The sequence below is a fragment of the Mandrillus leucophaeus genome, unplaced genomic scaffold (genome assembly GCF_000951045.1).
Source record: "Mandrillus leucophaeus isolate KB7577 unplaced genomic scaffold, Mleu.le_1.0 Scaffold43, whole genome shotgun sequence".
Lineage (NCBI taxonomy): Eukaryota > Metazoa > Chordata > Mammalia > Primates > Cercopithecidae > Mandrillus > Mandrillus leucophaeus.
Window position 1 is genome coordinate 2,348,065 of NW_012104587.1, and position 19,247 is coordinate 2,367,311.

The 19,247-nt window shown below is 43.7% G+C and overlaps 2 protein-coding genes and 1 pseudogene across 4 annotated transcripts in view; 1 reads left to right on the top strand and 2 right to left on the bottom strand.

The window, feature by feature from the left end:
- Positions 1-2,061, bottom strand: part of PLA2G16 (phospholipase A2, group XVI) — a 36,338-nt gene extending 34,277 nt beyond the window's left edge. The window contains exons 1-2 of one of the 3 annotated variants that reach the window (XM_011993439.1): positions 1,865-2,061; positions 221-363 (exon numbers count right to left, since the gene is read on the bottom strand). In XM_011993439.1, coding sequence (XP_011848829.1) covers positions 221-235 — 15 coding nt within the window. In that variant the 5' untranslated portion in view covers positions 236-363; positions 1,865-2,061. Of the gene's footprint in view, positions 1-220; positions 704-1,864 lie in introns of those variants that run through there. The other 2 variants (XM_011993438.1, XM_011993437.1) reach the window with 2 other exon arrangements.
- A 12,452-nt stretch (positions 2,062-14,513) lies between these two features.
- Positions 14,514-19,247, bottom strand: part of ATL3 (atlastin GTPase 3) — a 45,941-nt gene continuing 41,207 nt past the window's right edge. Inside the window, exons 11-13 of the mRNA XM_011993442.1 lie at positions 18,389-18,460; positions 16,420-16,851; positions 14,514-14,796 (exon numbers count right to left, since the gene is read on the bottom strand). Coding sequence (XP_011848832.1) covers positions 14,710-14,796; positions 16,420-16,851; positions 18,389-18,460 — 591 coding nt within the window. The 3' untranslated portion in view covers positions 14,514-14,709. The remainder of the gene's footprint in view (positions 14,797-16,419; positions 16,852-18,388; positions 18,461-19,247) is intronic.
- On the top strand, positions 17,605-18,092 carry LOC105549077 (annotated as a pseudogene).

Below are 19,247 nucleotides of genomic sequence, written 5' to 3' on the forward strand. Positions count from 1 at the left end.
GGGTCCCGCCGTCCGCTGGGCGCGTTTCAGGCAGGGCGCCCCCACACCGGCCCCCAGAAGGATGCACCGAGACAACTCCGACAGGTGCGCGCCGACCCGCAGCTGACACCGATGCCCCGCAGCTGACAGAGGTGTGGGCCCCACATCCTCCAGGCTCCGAGACAACGAGTCTCCATTAACCAGGGGCTCCCACCCCCGCCCAGCCCCGCCCCGCACTTACAATGAGCGCACGCATCTTCTCTCGCGGTGTGGACCCTCAAGGCCAGGCTCGATTTCGCCGCGTAGATGTCTGAGGCAGGGGGAGCAGGGATTTATTGTCATTAACAGGAAACTGCGTCCCCTGACCCCAGGGGACGGCGGCCTCTGTTGGGGAGGGCGTTCGAGGCGCGCCTCGGAACCCGGGAACAACCACCTCGCTCCCTTTAACAACTTTCTCACCCGGGCCCAGCGGGCGCCCAGGAGGCTGCAGCTGCCAACGGGCGGCTCGGCAGGCTCGTCTACACCCGCCCCATCTAATTTCATCTCTTTCTCGCGGACGGGGAGAAGCATCCCAGGCACGTCGCCCGGCCTTGTAGCACCCTTCGGGGAAGACCCGCTCCACCCACCTTGCAGACACGGAGGCAACGCTGCAGCCTCAGCAATTGGACCGGGTCTAATGGCCGCAGTGGCCGGGCCAGCGTGAGGTCACCCGGCCCCTCCCCGCGCCGCCGGCTAATGAGAGCCTCGCAGAGCGTCCGGCCCCAGCCCCCGAGAGACTGCAGGACGCCCGCGTCCCCGGCACCGCCTCTTCCCGCCTCACCTATGCCCTGCGCGCCCAGCATCCAGGAGTCGCACACACTCGACCTCTGCACACGCATCACACTGCAGGGCCATGATCAGTTTACTTTCGCCTTCACTCAAGAATGGGCTTACAGTTTAAAAACTGAAGGAGTTAAAAATATACCACCATGGGCCCAGCACGGCGGCTCACGCCTGTAATCTCAGCACTTTGGGAGGCCGAGGCGGGCAGATCACGAGGTCAAGAGATGGAGACCATGCTGGCTAACACGATGAAACCCCGTCTCTACTAAAAATATAAAAAAGTAGCCGGGCGTGGAGGCGTGCTTCTGTAGTCCCAGCTACTCGGGAGGCTGAGGCAGGAGAATCACTTGAGCCCGGGAGGCGGAGGTTGCAGTGAGCCGATATCGCGCCACTACACTCCAGCCTGGGTGACAGAGTAAATACCACCATGGCATATTGGCTGTTTTGAATTAAAGGCATTTAAAAATCGGCAGGTGCAAGAAGACCCCTTTTCTGTGTCTTAAAAGCAGATGAAATTCCCATGTTGAAGGACGCCTTCCTTATACTAGAAGAAAAAGCAACATCCTTATCCTCAAAGAGGAGACGTTGAGACGGAAAGAATTCGGTAGACTTTGTTGAAATAATTTTTTCATTTTTTACTTTTTTTATTTTTGTTTGTTTGTTTGTTTGTTTTGAGACAGTCTTACTCCGTCACCCAGGTTGGAGTGCAGTGGCTTGATCTCAGCTCACTGCAACCTCTGCCTCCCCGGCAAGCAATTCTCCTGCCTTAGCCTCCCGTGTAGCTGGGATTACAGGCATATGCCACCATGGCCGGCTAATTTTTGTATTTTTTATTTTTGTATTTCACCATGTTGACCAGGCTGGTCACGAACTCCTGGCCCCAAGTGACCCACCTGCCTCAGCCTCTGAAAGGGCTGGGATTGCAGGCATGAGCCACCACTCGGCTCATTTTTTACTTTTTAATTCACAAAAATTGCCATGTATTTGTCATGTACAACATGTTGTTTTGAAATATGTACACATTGTGGAATAACTAAATTGAGCTGATTAACATATGCAGTACCTCACATACTTCTTTTGTGGTGAGAACACAAACCTCTCCGTAATTTTCAAGAAGAACATAGTACATTGTTATTTACTATAATCACCATGTCGTGCAATAGATCTGGTGAACTTATTCCTCTATTCCTCCTAATGGAAATTTTGTATCCTTTGGCCAACATCTTCTCCACACCCCTCTATTCCCCCCAACCGCCATAACTACCATTCTACTCCCTACTTGTGGGTTCCATTTTTTTAGATTCCATATATAAGTGAGATCACGAAGTATTTGTCTTTCTGTGCCTGGCTTATTTCACTGAACATAATGTTCTCCAGGAAAATAACTCTTATCTGGTAAGCCTCCCCCACATAATTTAGTTGCTTCTTTTTAATTTTAATTTTTATTTATTTAAATAGAGACAAGGTCTCAAACTCCTGGACTCAAGTGATCCTCCCTCCTCGGCCTCCCAAAGTGCTGAGATTACAGGAGTGAGCTACCTGCCTCGCTCTTAGTTGCTTCATTGCACTTACTATTCTTTGTCCAATTAGGTACAGAAGTAACTGACACCAGCTGCTTCTTTGGGTCTTCATTTCCTTATGAGGGCTCCTGTGTTGCAGGACGCAGAGGACTGCAGAGACCAGTATGGGTGAATACAGGAGGATATTTATTTTAAGGTGCGCACCGGCTCAGTGGATTCACATCCAAAAAACTGAGCCTTGAACAAAGACCAAGCAGGATTTTTATAAGCAAACTTACAGAAGCAAAACAAAGGCAGTTAATCATATAATGACAGGTCACAAAATCTATAGCATAACTGATGACTTAGCATAACTTGTGGCCTTGCATCGCTGGTGGCCTTGTAGCTGCATTGAAAGAAAAAACAAGAACTGGCTAAATACAGACATTTGTCCTGTTTTTTTCCCCTTTCACCTTTGCTCCGGAGGTGGGGCATCTGGAGCCTGTTCCTTTGGTTTTGACTTCTCAAACAGCATTATCTTATAACTGTCCTTGAAGTGAGCTTGCTAGGCAGAGGAAAACTTGCTCTTCTTTTCCTTTTAACAATTGCCTTGCCACATTCTGGGCTTTGGCTTTTACTTTTCTTGGAGTGAATGGATGCAGTACTTATTATTATTATTATTTTTAAATTTCTGCCTCACGTGTGCCAGTAAAACTAGTATTAAAGAAATGTGTATGTTTTTCTCCTGTTAATCTTTTTTTTATTTTTTTGAGACAGGGTGATATGGTTTGGATCTGTGTCCCCATCCAAATCTGTCATCGAATTGTAATCCCCAAAGTTGGAGGTGGGGCCTAGTAGGAGGTGACCGGATCACAGCGGTGAATTTCCCCCTTGGTGCAGCTCTCTGATAGTGAGTGAATGCTCGGGAAATCTGGTTGTTTAAAAGCATGTAGCATCTCTCCGCTTTCTCCCTTTCTCTTGCTCCAGCCATGTGAGGTGCTCATTCCCCCTTTTCCTTCTGCCATGATTGAAATTTCCTGAAGCCTCCCCCATGCTTCCTGTACAGCCTGCAGAACCATGAGCCAATTAAACCTCTTTTTTTTTTTTTTTTCCCTTTTCTTTTTTGAGAGGGAGTTTCCCTCTGTCACCCAGGCTGGAGTGCAGCAGCGCAATCTTAGCTAATTGCAACATCTGCCTCCCGGGTTCAAGCAATTCTCCTGCCTCAGCTTCCCAAGTAGCTGGGACTATAGGCATGTGCCACCACGCCCAGCTAATTTTTCTATCTTTAGTAGAGACAGGGTTTCGCCATGTTGGCCAGGCTGATCTCGAACTCCGGACGTCAGGTGATCTGCCCACTTTGGCCTCCCAAAGTGCTGGAATTACAGGCGTGACCCACTGCAACCAACTAAACCTCTTTTCATTTTGAACTACCCAGTCTCAGGTATTTATTTATAGCAATGCAATAACAGTGTCTCACTCTGTCACCCAGGGGGAAGTCAGTGGTGAGATCACAGCTCACCACTATGGCCTTGACCTCCTCCTGAGTAGCTGGGATGACAGGTGCCCACTGCACACCTGGCTAATTTTTTTTTATTTAAGAAACGGAGTTTTACTATGTCACCCAGCCTGGTCTGCAACTCTGGGGTCAAGTAATCATCCCACCTTAGCCTCCCAAAGTGCTGGGATTCCAGGTGTGAACCACCACACCTGGCCCTGTTGATCTATCTTGTGTCAATTTAGTCCTTAGGCCCAGCTGAGACCCTAGGAGGATGGAGGTGGGACTCACAAAACTGTATTAAATTTAAAGCCATTCAAAGGCAAGGATCTAGCAGAAAGTGCTTTTAACTATTGGGTCTTAATGCCATCACATATCCCCAAATCCTTGCACAAAACCTAGCACATCGGCTGGGCATGGTGGCTCACACCTGGAATCCCAGCACTTTGGGAAGCCGAGGCAGGCAGATCACTTGAGCTCAGGAGTTCAAGACCAGCCTGGCCAACATAGTGAAACCATGTCTCTACTAAAAATAACAAAAATTAGCCACACGTGGTGCTGGGTGCCTGTAATCTCATCCCCGCTACTCAGGAAGCTGAGGCAGGAGAATCATTTGAACTTGGGAGGCAGAGGTCGCAGTGAGCTGAGATTGCACCACTGCACTGCCTGGGCCATACAGCGAGACTCCATCTCAAAAAAAAAAAAAACAAAAACAAAAAAAAACCTAGCACACCATAGGCATTCCGTGAATGAATGCATGAAGGAATAATGAATGACCAACACAGGCTGTTTCTCTGCACTGGGATATGACTTCACACTAGTAGAACCAGCTCTTGTTCATCTCTGTATTCCTACCACTCCAGTGCCAGTACTGAGTCTTGCAGTTAGGATGCCTGGACCAAATCCTGACCCTTTTACTTATTATAATAGTTGTAGGGCCCAGGCCATGGTTCCTTCTCTGAACCTGTTTGTCTATAAAATGGGGCCTTGGTGATATTGTATAATGTATAAGAATACATTTCCCAGCTGGGCGCGGTGGCTCACGCCTGTAAGCCCAGCACTTTGGGAGGCTGAGGCAGGCGGATCATGAGGTCAAGAGATTGAGACCATCCTGGCCAACATGGTGAAACCCCATCTCTACTAAAAATAAGAAATTAGCCGGGTGTGGTGGCACACAGCTGTAGTCCCAGCTACTCGGGAGGCTGAGGCAGGAGAATCGCTTGAACCTGGGAGATGGAGGTTGCAGTGAGCCGAGGTATGCCACTGCTCCAGCCTAGGCAACAGAGTGAGACTCTGTCTCAAAATAAAAAAAAAATTTTTAAAAATACATTCCCCAAAGAGATGCTTATAAATGATGCTTATAAAGTGCTGAGCCCTCGGATCACGGTGTCAGGAGATTGAGACCATCCTGGCTAACACGGTGAAACCCCGTCTCTACTAAAAATACAAGAAATTAGCCAGGTGTGGTGGCAGGCACCTGTAGTCCCAGCTACTTGGGAGGCTGAGGCAGGAGAATGGCGTGAACCCGGGAGGTGGAGCTTGCAGTGAGCCGAGATCGCGCCACTGCACTCCAGCCTGGGCAACAGAGGGAGACTTCATCCCAAAAAATATATAAAATAAAATAAAAATAAAGTGCTGAGCCCGACGTCTGGCACGTGGTAAATCCTCACACAACACATGGTGGCTGTTACTAACATGAGAATAGGTATGTGCCCATCAGCATCACATGATCTTCACCACCTTTCTGACAAGGAGAGTCAGAGGCAATAAAAATACCAGAGTTTTATGTGCCTTATCACTCATCAAATTACGGAGCATGCTGAGCCAGGGACTGACTGTAAGGTCATCCAAACCCAGGATGGACAGGTTCGGTTTTGAGGCAGCCAGGCTGACTTCTGCCTTTCCTCACCCTCTGCTTCCAGAAGCTCCCAGATGTCACCTCCCTTATCTTTTCTTTTCCTGTCACTGTGCCAGAAAAAAAGCAAAACAAAACAAAGCAAAAAATCATACTGGGAAGGGGAAGCAGTACTAACGGCTATGTATTTTTACTTCTCACACAATTCTCAAAAGAGGAGCTCTCTAAGAAAGGCCCCGGGACTTACTAAGAAACTGCCCCATGATGCCAAGCTATCACCAACAAGGCGGTCCTTATCCCCCGCACAGAGCAGGCGAACAGGTGGACTGTGATGCCAGGATCCAACTAGCGTCCAACTCCAAAGCTTCCAGGCTTTTCTGCATAGCACGGCTATGAAGCCCCATTCCTCTTGTGACAAGGGGGAATCTATTATGTATGTATGTATGTATGTATGTATTTTTTTATTTATTTTGAGACAGAGTCTTGCTCTGTCTCCCAGGCTAAAGTGTTGGAGTGCAGTGGCACGATCTCAGCTCACTGCAAACTCCACCTCCTGGGTTCAAGCGATTCTCCTGCCTCAGTCTCCCAAGTAGCTGGGATTACAGGCCCGCGCTACCACACCTGACTAATTTTTGCATTTTTAGTAGAGATAGGGTTTCACCATGTTGGGAGGCTGAAGCGGGTGGATCTCATGAGGTCAGGAGCTCGAGACCAGACTGGCCAACACGGCGAAACCCCGTCTCTACTAAAAGTAAAATAAACTAGCTGGGCGTGGCAGCAGGCGCCTGTAATCCCAGCTACTCGGGAGGCTGAGGCAGGAGAATCACTTGACCCAGGAGGCGGAGGTTGCAATGAGCCGAGATTGTACCACCGCACTCCAGCCTGGGCAACAGAGCAAGACTCCATCTCAGGAAAAAAAAAAAAAAAAAAAAAAAATTCCAGAACCTTTAACCTGGGAAATGTCCAGGTTTTGTTCTCTCATTGTTCAATGGCCATTGTTAGCTGGAATTGGTTATCTGTAGTGGATTATTTGTTTTGGTCTGCCCAGCAGTCTCGTTTGGTGACTCCGTGTGGTTCTGGTGGAACTGTCAGTCATAGTACGTGGTCATCACTCTGACAACAGGCACCTACAACCTAGGTCTGGCTGGTTATGATGCCTCAGCCCCCAGGCTACAGTGTTGACCATGGAAGGAGCATGACTCAAGCCAAACAAATCAGAAGCCTTCTCTGGGATGCAGATATACACACCTATTTTTTCACAAGTAGCTCAAAAAAAAAAAAAAAAAAGCCTCTTTCCTCAGGGTACATTAAGGTGGGATGATATAAGACTGGAACTATTGGTGCCTGTCCTCCCCTGGAGCATGGAGGAAACCTATCTGCAACAGCAGATAAATAGGTCACTGATGACAGACTGGATTAAGAAAACGTGGCACTGCCGGGCGCGGTGGCTCACGCCTGTAATCCCAGCACTTTGGGAGGCCAAGGCGGGCGGATCACAAGGTCAGGAGATCGAGACCACGGTGAAACCCCGTCTCTACTAAAAATACAAAAAAAAAAATTAGCCAGGCGCAGTGGCAGGTGCCCGTAGTCCCAGCTACTCAGGAGGCTGAGGCAGGAGAATGGCGTGAACCCAGGAAGCGGAGCTTGCAGTGAGCCGAGATCATGCCACTGCACTCCAGCCTGGGCGACAGAGCGAGACTCTGTCTCAAAAAAAAAAAGAAAGAAAAAGAAAACGTGGCACATATACACCATGGAATACTATGCAGCCATAAAAAAGGATGAGTTCGTGTCTTTTGTAGGGACATGAATGCAGCTGGAAACCATCCTTCTCAGCAAACTACCGCAAGAACAGAAAACCAAACACCGCATGTTCTCACTCATAGGTGGGAATTGAACGAGATCACTTGGACACAGGAAGGGGAACATCACACACCAGGGCCTATTGTGGGGAGGGGGGAGGGGGGATAGCATTAGGAGATATACCTAATGTAAATGACGAGTTAATGGGTGCAGCACACCAACATGGCACATGCATACATAGGTAACAAACCTGCACTTTGTGCACATGTACCCTAGAACTTAAAGTATAGGAAGAAAAAAATAGGTCACTGAACACTGAAATAAGAGCCCTGTTGACATTTGAGTTCCTCCAGTGCCTGATACCAGTTTTACCCCATATGTCCAATTACAAGAAACTTTTTCCCAGTTAACAAATTTTTCCTTCTTTGATTAAGCTAATTAGAGTTGGACTTGTCTTTTGCAAAGTGATATACGATAATCAAAAGCAAGAATGTCAATGCGCCAAAGACAAGCCAGCTTGCTTAACTGCTCCCCATCCATACAGGACTGCATTCCTCACCCTGGTCTTTCCTTCTCCCCAGTTTATGCTGATGAGAGCGTCTACCCTGATGGTGGCACCCAAGTCCTGAATCTTTGTTTTCATCATACTCTTCACATCAGCAGCCTTGAGTTTGCCCCTTCCCTACTAAACTGTGATGAACTCAAGGGCAGCACCTGACATACAGTAACAACCAGGGATGGACGGGGTGGTTGGATGGAAAAATGCTGTTGATCCCACCCAGTGTTTCCAACTAGGGAAGAAATCTTTTTACTGTAGGGCTAAATGGGGTATGTCTAGCTATTTGTCATATTTGAGAAATTCAACTCAATCTCCCCACTGTGTCCAAGGTCATCAGTGAAAGAGAAAGCTTTCAGCAGAGATTTACGTTCCCTGGCCCCACCCCCAAAGAGAAACTATTTAATCAGCTGGCTCCAGATGAGGCAACTAAATGAAAGTGCTACAAATTCAGAGGTCTTCACAAGTCCATGTTACTGTAAATAAAATTTGCACTTATTTTTTGAGAGACAGGGTCTTGCTGTTGCCCAGGCTGCCGTTCAGCCTCGAACTCCTGGGCTCATGTGATTATCCTGCCTCAGCCTCCAGAGTAGCTATGACTACAGGTGCGCACCATCATGCCTGGCTTTTTTTTTTCTTCCTTCAGAGACAGGGGTGGAAGGTGTCTCCATATGTTGCCCAAGTTGGTCTCAAACTCTTAGGCTCAAGTGATCATCCTGCCTCAGCCTCCAGAGAAGCTAGGACTACAGGTGGGCGCCACTATGCCTGGCTAATCTATTTTGTAGAGACAGAGGTGGAAAGTGTCTCCATATATTGCCCAAGTTGGTCTCAATTTCCTAGGCTCAAGCATTTCTCCCACCTCAGCCTCCCAAAGTGCTATGACTATAGGAGTGAGCCACCACACCTGGCCCTTGTGCTCACTTTTTTTTTTTTTTTTTTTTTTTGAGACGGAGTCTCGCTCTGTCGCCCAGGCTGGAGTGCAGTGGTGTGATCTCGGCTCACTGCAAGCTCCGCCTCCCGGGTTCACGCCATTCTCCTGCCTCAGCCTCCCGAGTAGCTGGGACTACAGGCCCCCGCCACCTCGCCCGGCTAGTTTTTTGTATTTTTTAGTAGAGACGGGGTTTCACCGTGTTAGCCAGGATGGTCTTGATCTTGTGACCTCGTGATCCGCCCGTCTCGGCCTCCCAAAGTGCTGGGATTACAGGCTTGAGCCACCGCGCCCGGCCCTTGTGCTCACTTTTAAGCAACCCCGCCAACAACAGAGCCTTCTCCAGGACTATGCTAGTAAGATACTAGTTCAGTATCGTTTTGTAGGACAGAGAAAGCTTACTCAAACCACATTGCCACTATCCCGTCAGAAGTCTTACTCACTTTGCCAAGCCAAACTCTATTTCACATAACCTCCCATATTAAAAAAAAAAAAAAAAAAAAAAAAAAAAAAAAAAAAACCCCCCAAAAAAAAAAAAAAAAAAAAAAAAAAAAAAAAAAAACAGAGAAAGAAAACACAGATAACATGGTGTTGTGATCTTTATTCCATTAAATGATCTTACAAATTGGAGTAAAACAGAAACATGCTTTTAATATACTAATAGCATAATCTCATCTCATTGCACTTTTTAAAAACTATATTAAATTTCAAAGCCACTCAAAGGCAAGGGTCTAGCAGAAAGTACTTTTAACAAATCATTTTTTTAAATAAAAAAGAAACCTGAGGAAAATTTGTGCATGTACAAGATTAGTATTAACTCCTTTAAGGCTTACATCCATGACAGCATGTATCTAATTAGAAAGCTTTGGGAATCAATGCTACCTTCCCTTGCTCATAAAAACACTATATTTAAACTTTAGTCCTGGCACACAAAATTCCTCTCCAAAGAAAAATGTCTTTCAAAAAACCCTTCTGTCCCTAGATCTGTTTTGCAAAGCTTCTGATATGGGGTACTTAGGTCGCTAATGACAGAAATTAGGATCTTGTCTTCCTTCTTGTTCATTATTTTTATTTGTGGCTTAATGTTTCACCTGTATGTGAAAGATTTGGGGGTTGAAGTCACAGTGCTGAATTTTACTTTTTAAAAGAAAAACTATGAAAAAGTGCTTTTAAAAAAACCCTAGTTACATCTGTTAGAAAATAGGATACTTGTACATTCGTTTTTCAGAGAAGGCACTATGACAATGGAGAAAAACAGCTTTAAGGAGCTTAATCCTCTGAATTAAAGGCATCCTTACTACTTCTAAACACATAAAACGCCTGGGACTGTACTGGCAAGAGACCACCTATTCTAAACCTCAGGTACAAAGTGTCCACTTGCCTCCAGACAATACAGAATTGTACTTTCTCCTTGGTACTTCCCATTCGATGAAGCAGTCTCTCTCTGTGGGCTCTGAACCACTATTTATAAAAGTGATGACTCCAGGACCACAGCCCATACCACCTGAGGCAATCCCTGGGTACGAAGCTGGGAATCTGAACTTTTTAAACAAGCCTGCTAGGTAAGTCTTACACACTCCAAGGTAGATGAGAACCACTACCCAAAACATAGCTACAACAGGACTTACAACATAAGAAAAGTGATTTGACTGCAAATATTCTTTTACAATGGGCTTCTTGTCATTTTTAAAAATTAATCACACAAATAGTTTGTACTTTCATAACTGAAGCTTGTCTTCATTCTGCCCTTATCCCTTGACTAAAATTGTTAGATCAAAAATGTGTAAGCCAGAATGACACAGCCATGTTGACAACTTGAGATGGAACATCAAATCATCCTAAATTACATTTCAATGGTTCTAGAAAAGAAAAAAGTTCTATGAAGACTTCCACGTAAGTTACATCATTTTTTAAAAGAACCTAGGAAAAAAATTAAAACTCTTTTATTGCTTTTGCATGGACTTGACTCAACCTACTTAATTTTGCTATAACTCATACATACTTATCCAAACTCACCCTATCCAAGGCACCATTTTACAAGCCAGGTAGAACACTGTGTGTGATCCACTAATGAAACTGATCACCAGTACAAGGCAGTATAATGTGTCTGTTTGACCAAAGCGCTTTACTTCATGTAAGAAAAAAAATAAAGCAAAACAAGCCCAGGTTCCAGGGGCTCACGCCTGTAATCCCAGCACTTTGGAAGGCCAAGGCAGGCAGATTACCCGAGGAGTTGAGACCAGCCTGGTCAACATGGTGAAGCCCTGTCTCTACTAAAAATACGAAAATAAGCCGGATGTGGTGGCACATGCCTGTAACCCCAGCTACTTGGGAGGCTGAGGCAGAAGAATCACTTGAACCCAGGAGGCGGAGGTTGTAGTGAGACAAGACCACACCACTGCACTTCAGCCTGGGCGACAGTACAAGTGTCCATCTCAAAAAAATAAATAAAGGAAACACAGGCAATTTTACCAAGTATAAAAGAGGTGTTAAAACATGAACTTCCACAGAACATTTCTTGTTATACTATGAAAATAAGGCATGACTCAGCTGGGCGGGGTGGCTCACGCCTGTAATCTCAACACTTTGGGAGGCTGAGTCGGGTGGATCACCTGAAGTCCGGAGTTTGAGACCAGCCTGATCAACATGGCAAAACCCCACCTCTAGTAAAAATACAAAAATTAGCCAGGTGTGGTGGCGTACATCTGTAGTCCCAGCTACTCAGGAAGCTGAGACAGGAGAATCGCTTGAACCCGGGAGGTGGAGGTTGCAGTGAGGCGAGACTGCACCACTGCATTCCAACCTGGGCGACAGAGCGAGACCTCTGTCTCAAAAACTAAAATGAAATAAGATAAAATAAAATAAGGCATGACTCAAAGTGTTTTATCGTACACGGTAGTTTCATTTTATCTACGAGTCAATCTTACAGAAAGATTTCTCAATGAAAGAATGAAAACTCTGATTCTACCATTTGTACTATAAGCAGCTCACTGAAATTATTTTTTCAAATTATCAACATTTATCCTGAAATATTTTAATAGAAAATTTTGGAAGCCTCCTTTTATATATTCATAGGAATGAGTTCCATATATTGTTACGATTGTGTAAAATTAAAAATGACTGCATGGAAAGTGGCAGAGCAAGAGACATGACACAAACACACAGTCTGAGCATCTGAACCACAAGTAAAAGGTGAAAGAAGTAAAAGACATTATTTGTAACCTGGTTATAAATCTCCCCAGGATGATTTACAGCCAGCAATGATAATGCATCTTTCATTGAAAAAGCTGATATAAAATCATCAATTTACTGTCGAGATAAAAGAGGCCAAAAAAAACTCTTAAGAACCCTCACTGAGAAAACTTTATAAACAATTTCCAGAAGCAGAAGAAGAAAAAAAAAAAAAAAGGTGAGGGGGACTTCATCTGGATAATTAAACCAAGGTTTCTTTATAAGACCAAAACAGAAATGGTGAATTTAAATAGTAACTGATCTTAAGATTTCATTAAATCACAGATTATCACTTTTTTAAAAGTGACCTAATACTTTAGTATGAGTTTTCGACACATCACCTTCTTACCATTAAATTTTTTGACAGTTATTCTGAAATCTATAAATTTACTTATAGAATGTATTAAAAGCTAAGTATCTCAATATTTACAGAGTCTGCTAATAGGTATGAACTTTCAGAGAGATAAGAGGTCACCTGAAAATGCACCAACATTTCAGAAGCAAGCTTTCAAGTTAACAGTCAAAGCTTGGCATCACTCATAAATGCAAGTAAACAAGCTGGAATTTTTCTAAAGTGTAACAGCAAGTGAATAAAATAGCAAGAACTATTTGCAAGATGGCATATAAATATGAGACATAGTATGCTGGGAATTTAGGACTTATAGAAATACTTCAGTGGCAAAATGTCAAAAGAAAATTATTTGATAAAGACATTACAAGCAATAAGGGACTTTCTTTTTTTCTACCTTCCATTCATACTTAATGTATATAAAGTTTACACTCAGATCTTACCTTCATGTATATAAAATTTACACTCTTACCTCCCTCCCATAACAAAAGTTAAATTATCTCAGAAATTAAGGCTTATATACCTGAATGTTTATATAAATACTTGCAGGCAAGTTTTAAGTTTTAAAATCCACAATAATTCCAAAACGAAAAGCAACTAACAGATAAAACTTTATCTCCTAATCAAGGTAAACAGAAAAAAAGAACTCTTAGATACTTCTAGATATTGTTTATATTTGGGTAGGACTTTGCTCCTTGCTAAGCCAACGCTATCTTAAAGCTACCAGACTAGCCAAAGTAAAATTAAATAGATAATTCACTAAATAAAATGGGTTAATTTTAGCTTCATTATTAAGAACATCAGACAGGGCAGAGAATGCAAATTAACATTCTGAGTAAAGACCTTAAATCAAGTTATTTATTAATTGCTGCTAAGCCACATGAATTATGAAATTAGACATCAATTAAAGGCAGTAATATTTGGTAATATCTTCCCTCTAATCTTTAATAAAAGTTCTGTTCTTATGCAGAACTCTCAAAAACAAATCCCCTCAAATGACAATTACAAGACTTGTGTATAACATACATACATATGTAAACCTACAGTGAACCTGACCAAGGCACAAGTTCAAGTGACTTATCAGAGGTCACATGGTTCATTTAAACTTAGCTTTTTTCTTAAAGTATCTATCTCATTCCTTTTATTATGAGCCACCCTGGCTTTTCAAGGCACGTTTGCCTCTTTTTCTAGAAAGAAGCTATAGGGACCAAAAAAAAAATAGAGCAAATTGCAACAAAACTGTCAATCTACTGGGTAAAAACCTCACATTTCAGAGTATGGTATATTTAAATATGACATGATTTTTCCACAATAGGCAATAGGATTCCCTATTGTAAATTTTTTTAAAGTGTAATGACATAATTTTCAGTTAGTCTTTAGTTCTGAAGTTTCTCCAAGTTTTGTAAACTTTTAAAAAAGGAATCCTTCTTGGCTGGGCATGGTGGCTCACGCCTGTAATTCCAGCACTTTGGGAGGCGAAGGCGGGTGGATCACAAGGTCAAGAGATGGAGACCATCCTGGCCAGTATGGTGAAACCCCGTCTCTACTAAAAATACAAAAAAATTAGCTGGGCATAGTGGCATATACCTGTAGTCCCAGCTACTAGGGAGGCTGAGGCAGGAGAATTGCTTGAACCCGGCAGGTGGAGGTTGCAGTGAGCCAAGATTACACCACTGCACTCAAGCCTGGTGAAAGAGTGAGACTCCAACTCAAGAAAAAAAAGAAAAGAAAAAAGGAATCCTTCTCAAAAGAGTAAAGTATAAAAGAAATGACAAGTTTCACCCCAAAAATGGCATCTTTCATGAGGTTATCCTCCAACCCCTCCCCATCGTGTCTGCAAAATCAGGGAATCAATCTTAAAAGGCACTAAGTGGCACATAAAGAACTTAAAAGCTGCATTTCCATTTTCCTCTCGCTTCCTCCTCCATAAAGTGCACAAAGCAGAGTAATATGAAAATAGACACAGGCTTGCATCTATAACAGCAAGGAAAAGAAATGCTTCCAAGAGAAATGGAAGTGTGTTTAATAATCAGAAACCACAGGAGAGGTCTGCTCATTTATTACAGGGCCATGTTTTAGCTCTTCCTGGATGGTCTCAGATCTGCCATTCCTCTAGATATGAACCTGTGGCCGTGGCAGAAACCCAGAAATCAGTAGGGGTTCATTTTTTTTTGTTTGATCTTCATGTTAAGATGCTATTGAGCTTTTTTAACCTGGGGTGGTCTTCCAACAACTGCATCCCTCACGGTGGCCTGAGTGGAATTACCGATATGAGAAGAAGCCTGCAAAAGTCCATTTATTCAACATGTAAGTTAATAAAATACAACACAGCAACAAGAAAGTAAGTCCTTAACCTTTCAAAAACCTGTCTCCATCATCAGCATGTTACAGAAAGCACTGTAATGAAAATGCAGGGATACAGGGAAGCTGTGGCAGGAACTAACTCCCAAGAGAGCCAGGGGAACATCTGCTCTGTGGCTGGGGTAGGATAGGCAGCTCCTGTGGCTTCACAAGCTGCTAACCCAACTAATCTGTTCATGTTACTCAGAAAAACAAATGTATCATCTCAAAGATGTACAAAATTTGACCATGTCAATGTCCAAGAGCTACTGGGTTAGCCGGGTGTGGTGGCACTCGCCTGTAACACCAGCTGCTTGGGAGGCTCACTTGAGGCAGGAGGATCACTTGAGCCCAGTTTTAAGTTACAGTCAGCTAAGATACCAGCCTGGGTGACAGAGCAAGACCTCGTCTCCAAAAAAAATTTTATAAATAAATAAATAAGCAACCCAATAAGTAAATAAGCAAGTCACTGGCTTTTGGAAGATTTTTAAATAAAAAGAGATACCATCCCTTTCCTAATCCAGTAGGACTCAAAACCGAACATTTTTCGTTAAGTTCATAATTTTTTCAAAGCTCTTGATTTTCAGTGAAATTAATCTGGGGGCGAGTGAGAAGGGAGAATCACATAAAAATTATGTCTGAAGAGTATGTAATTAGAAGTTGCCGGCCAGGTACGATAGCTCATGCCTATAATCCTAGCACTTTGGGAGGCCGAGGCGGGTGGATCACCTGAGGTCAGGAGTTCAATACCAGCCTAGCTAACATGGCAAAATGCTATCTCTACTAAAAAATACATAAAAATTAGCTGGGTGTGATGTCGGGCACCTATAATCCCAGCTATTCTTCGGAGGCTGAGGCAAGAGAATCTCTTGAACCCAGTGGGCAGAGGTTGCAGTGAGCCATGATCACACCATTTCACTCCAGCCTGGGCAAAAGTGTAAAACTCTGCCTCAGGAAAAAAAAAAAAAAAAAAGTTGCCAAAGGGAAACACAATCAGTATGTCTAAGTTGCAATGTTTTTGCATTAAAGGGCTATTTCTGGGCCGGGCGCAGTGGCTCACACCTGTAATCCCAGCACCTTGGAAGGCCAAGGCAGGCGGATCATGAGGTCAGGAGTTCGAGACCAGCCTGGTCAACATGGTGAAACCCTGTCTCTATTAAAAATACAAAAACTAGCGGGCCGTGGTGGCACACACCTGTAGTCTCAGCTACTTGGGAGGCTGAGGCAAGAGAATCGCTTGAACCTGGGAGGCTGACATTGCAGTGAGCCAGGATCATGCCATTGGACTCCAGCCTGGGCAAGAGAACAGAGCGAGACTTTGTCTCAGAAAAAAAAAAAAAGAAGGTTTGGGGGGGCATTTTTAGGCATGGAAACAAAATATTAAGAATAAATATTAATATCCTAAAGGATGATAAAACATAAAGTCTGTCAGAAAACGAAGGCCATGGGAGTGGCCATTGTCTCATGTCTTTGCTATGAAATTCTTCCAAACTAAGATATTTCACAACAGAAGCACAAATATCTGCCCATTATCAACCCTTAGGCTCTTCAGCAGCACCACTTACCTGCTCCAACACATATGCGGCACCAAAATCAATAGCTCCGCCCAGCTCACGATATTGACCAGAATACCTGATGTAGCCCCAGGTGAGGAGCGCTATTAACAGTAGTCCAACCATACAGTTGAACAACTGGGCTACAACCTCAAGACCTATGAAGCCAGTGAGGCCTGAGGCTATGTACAAAGCTACAATGCCCGTGAACAGCACTGCAGGGGTTCGGAAGGTGCTGAAGACGTTCTTGCTACCATTGTGCTTGCAGAAGTTCTCATATAATTCCTTGATTTCCTCCTCCAGCTCCTGCTGGTAACGAAAGCTGAAATCCTTCCCACCCATCTTCTTGGTCTTCTTAAAATGGTCCAGAGCAAGTTGTTTGAATTCACAGTGCTTCTCCTCTAGAATGTCTGGGGACAAATAAGGTTTCTCTCCCCCACAAACCTAAGAAGAACAAAGACACAATATGTTAAAAGATCTCTTCAAAAACAACTGCCAAATAAAACATGAAAAGATAATGAAGGGATTAGAATGTTTTAAGATGTTAACAATATATTAATAAGTTAACTTTTAAAAGATGACTAAGACCAATAAAGTCTAGTTTCACTTCCTCTGAAAAACACACTTAAAAAACCAGGGTGATAATATTAATTGGAAAGAGCAGTGACATTGGGCCAGGCACAGTGGCTCATGCCTGTAATCCCATCACTTTAAGAGGCTGGGGCAGGCAGATCACTTGAGGTCAGGAGTTCGAAATCAGTCTGGCCAACATGGTGAAACTCCGTCTCTACTAAAAATACAAAAAACATTAGCCGGGCATGATGGCAGGCACCTGTAATCCCAGCTACTCAGAAGGCTGAGGCAGGAGAACTGCTTGAACCCGGGAGGCGGAGGCTGCAGTGAGCCGAGATCGTATCACTGCACTCCAGCCAGGGTGACAGAGTGAGACTATGCCTCAAAAAAACAAAACCAAATGGTCAACTTCTGGGGGACTCAGGTGAGAAAGACCCACCTATGTCCTGGTTGAGGGTCTTCAGCGTTCTTTGGGACCCAAGGATTCCTGAAATCATGGATCACGCACGTACGCTTTGAGACATGCTTTTTTTTTTTTTTTCTGGAAGCCCTGCGACTTCCCTAAAAATTGAATGAATTATAGAACAGACCTATGACCAATGGTGACAGAGTCTACACAGAACTATGCTTCGTGGTGTTCTGGGGAAACCTTTCGACTTGCTGGCTATACTATTCAGTATGGCTGTATAGCTCACTGTGCTTTTGAATACGTTGGTGGTGGTGTCATGTGTTCTGGACCATCAGTGGAGCCTACAATTCAAAATTCAGATATTGTCTTTGAAGAAAATCTTAGTTGACATTTTTATAGTATCCATAGAGGTGACTGCAAAAAGCCCAAGTGATCCAAAATCAAATATTTGTAAAAGAGTAACTGGTTTGGAAGGAGACAAAATCCTCACCTCTAGTCCATCAGATTTCCTTAAAAGCCACAGTTATGCCCCAGTGGGTCATGTCTGGTCAGAAGGTGATAATCTACAGAATTCTACAGATTCCAGGTACTATGGACCTACTCCATGTGAACTAATAAGAGCACGAATCTTCTTATTTGGCCTCTGAGTGATTTTGGATTTTTATGTGCCAGCCTTAATGGCCACAGATTTTCTGATGATTAGTAAGCATTTATTCTTTTGACTTGATTACTGTCTCCTGTTCGTGTGAATTTATTACTCCCACTGAAACCATGTACTTACCAATAAACTATTTGCTATTCAAACAAAACTAAACAAAAACAAACCAAAAAAGAAATGGTAATAATTAGAAGGCCCCCGTTACCAGGACAACCTGAATATAACTTCGTTGCCTCACCACTTAAAGATACATTAAGTAGGATCAAGTTGGGCTTCTGAAGTCCGCAACAATGCCCAGACAGGTTATAGATATTTCAGAATGAGGCATATGTCCCACGTACCTCTTCCATGTTGTTATAATAAATGTCCTTGGCAGAGGCTGCAGCTGCTAAGTTGTTGGCTTCAGCAGTGGCCTTTTAAGAGAGAAAAACATGAACTATAAATCCTTCCTCTTTTAACGTTCCTCCACAAATGACCTAATAAAAAATCTTCTCTATTCCCCATTCTTCCTATTTTTCTAGATTTCCATATAGTTCAACTGATGAAATAAAATACTTTCTCTGCCAAGTTTTCTACCCAAAAAAATGGGAGAAGTTCATATACATAGAAATACGTATTCTTATACATAAGAATCTTTAGCAAAAATTAAATCTCCAAAATTCAGGGAAAATATTTCATTGCATCATTTTTTAATTGTTTAAATTTTTTTTTTTGAGACAGAGTCTCACTCTGTCACCCAGGCTGGAGTTCACTGGTGATCTCAGCACACGGCAACCTTCATCTCCTGAATGCAAGCCATCCTCCCGCCACTGCGTGCCACCACGCTTGGCTAACTTTTGAAGTTTTGTTTTGCACAGCTAGAGTCTCCCTACATTGCCCAAGTTGATCTTGAACGCCCAGGCTCAAGTGATCTGCCCACCTCAGCCTCCCAAAGTGCTGGGATTATAGGCGTAAGCCACCACAACACCTGGCTCCACTGCTTCAACTTTAAAAAAATAGATGTGAGTCAAAAAAATAAATAAAAAAATAAAAAAGAAGGAAAGGTTGGGTGTGGTGGCTCATGCCTGTAATCCCAGCACTTTGGCACTTTGGGAGGCCAAGGCTGGCAGATCACAAGGTCAGGAGTTCAAGGCCAGCCTGGCCAACATGGTGAAACCCCATCTCTACTAAAAACACAAAATAATTAGCTGAGCATGGTGG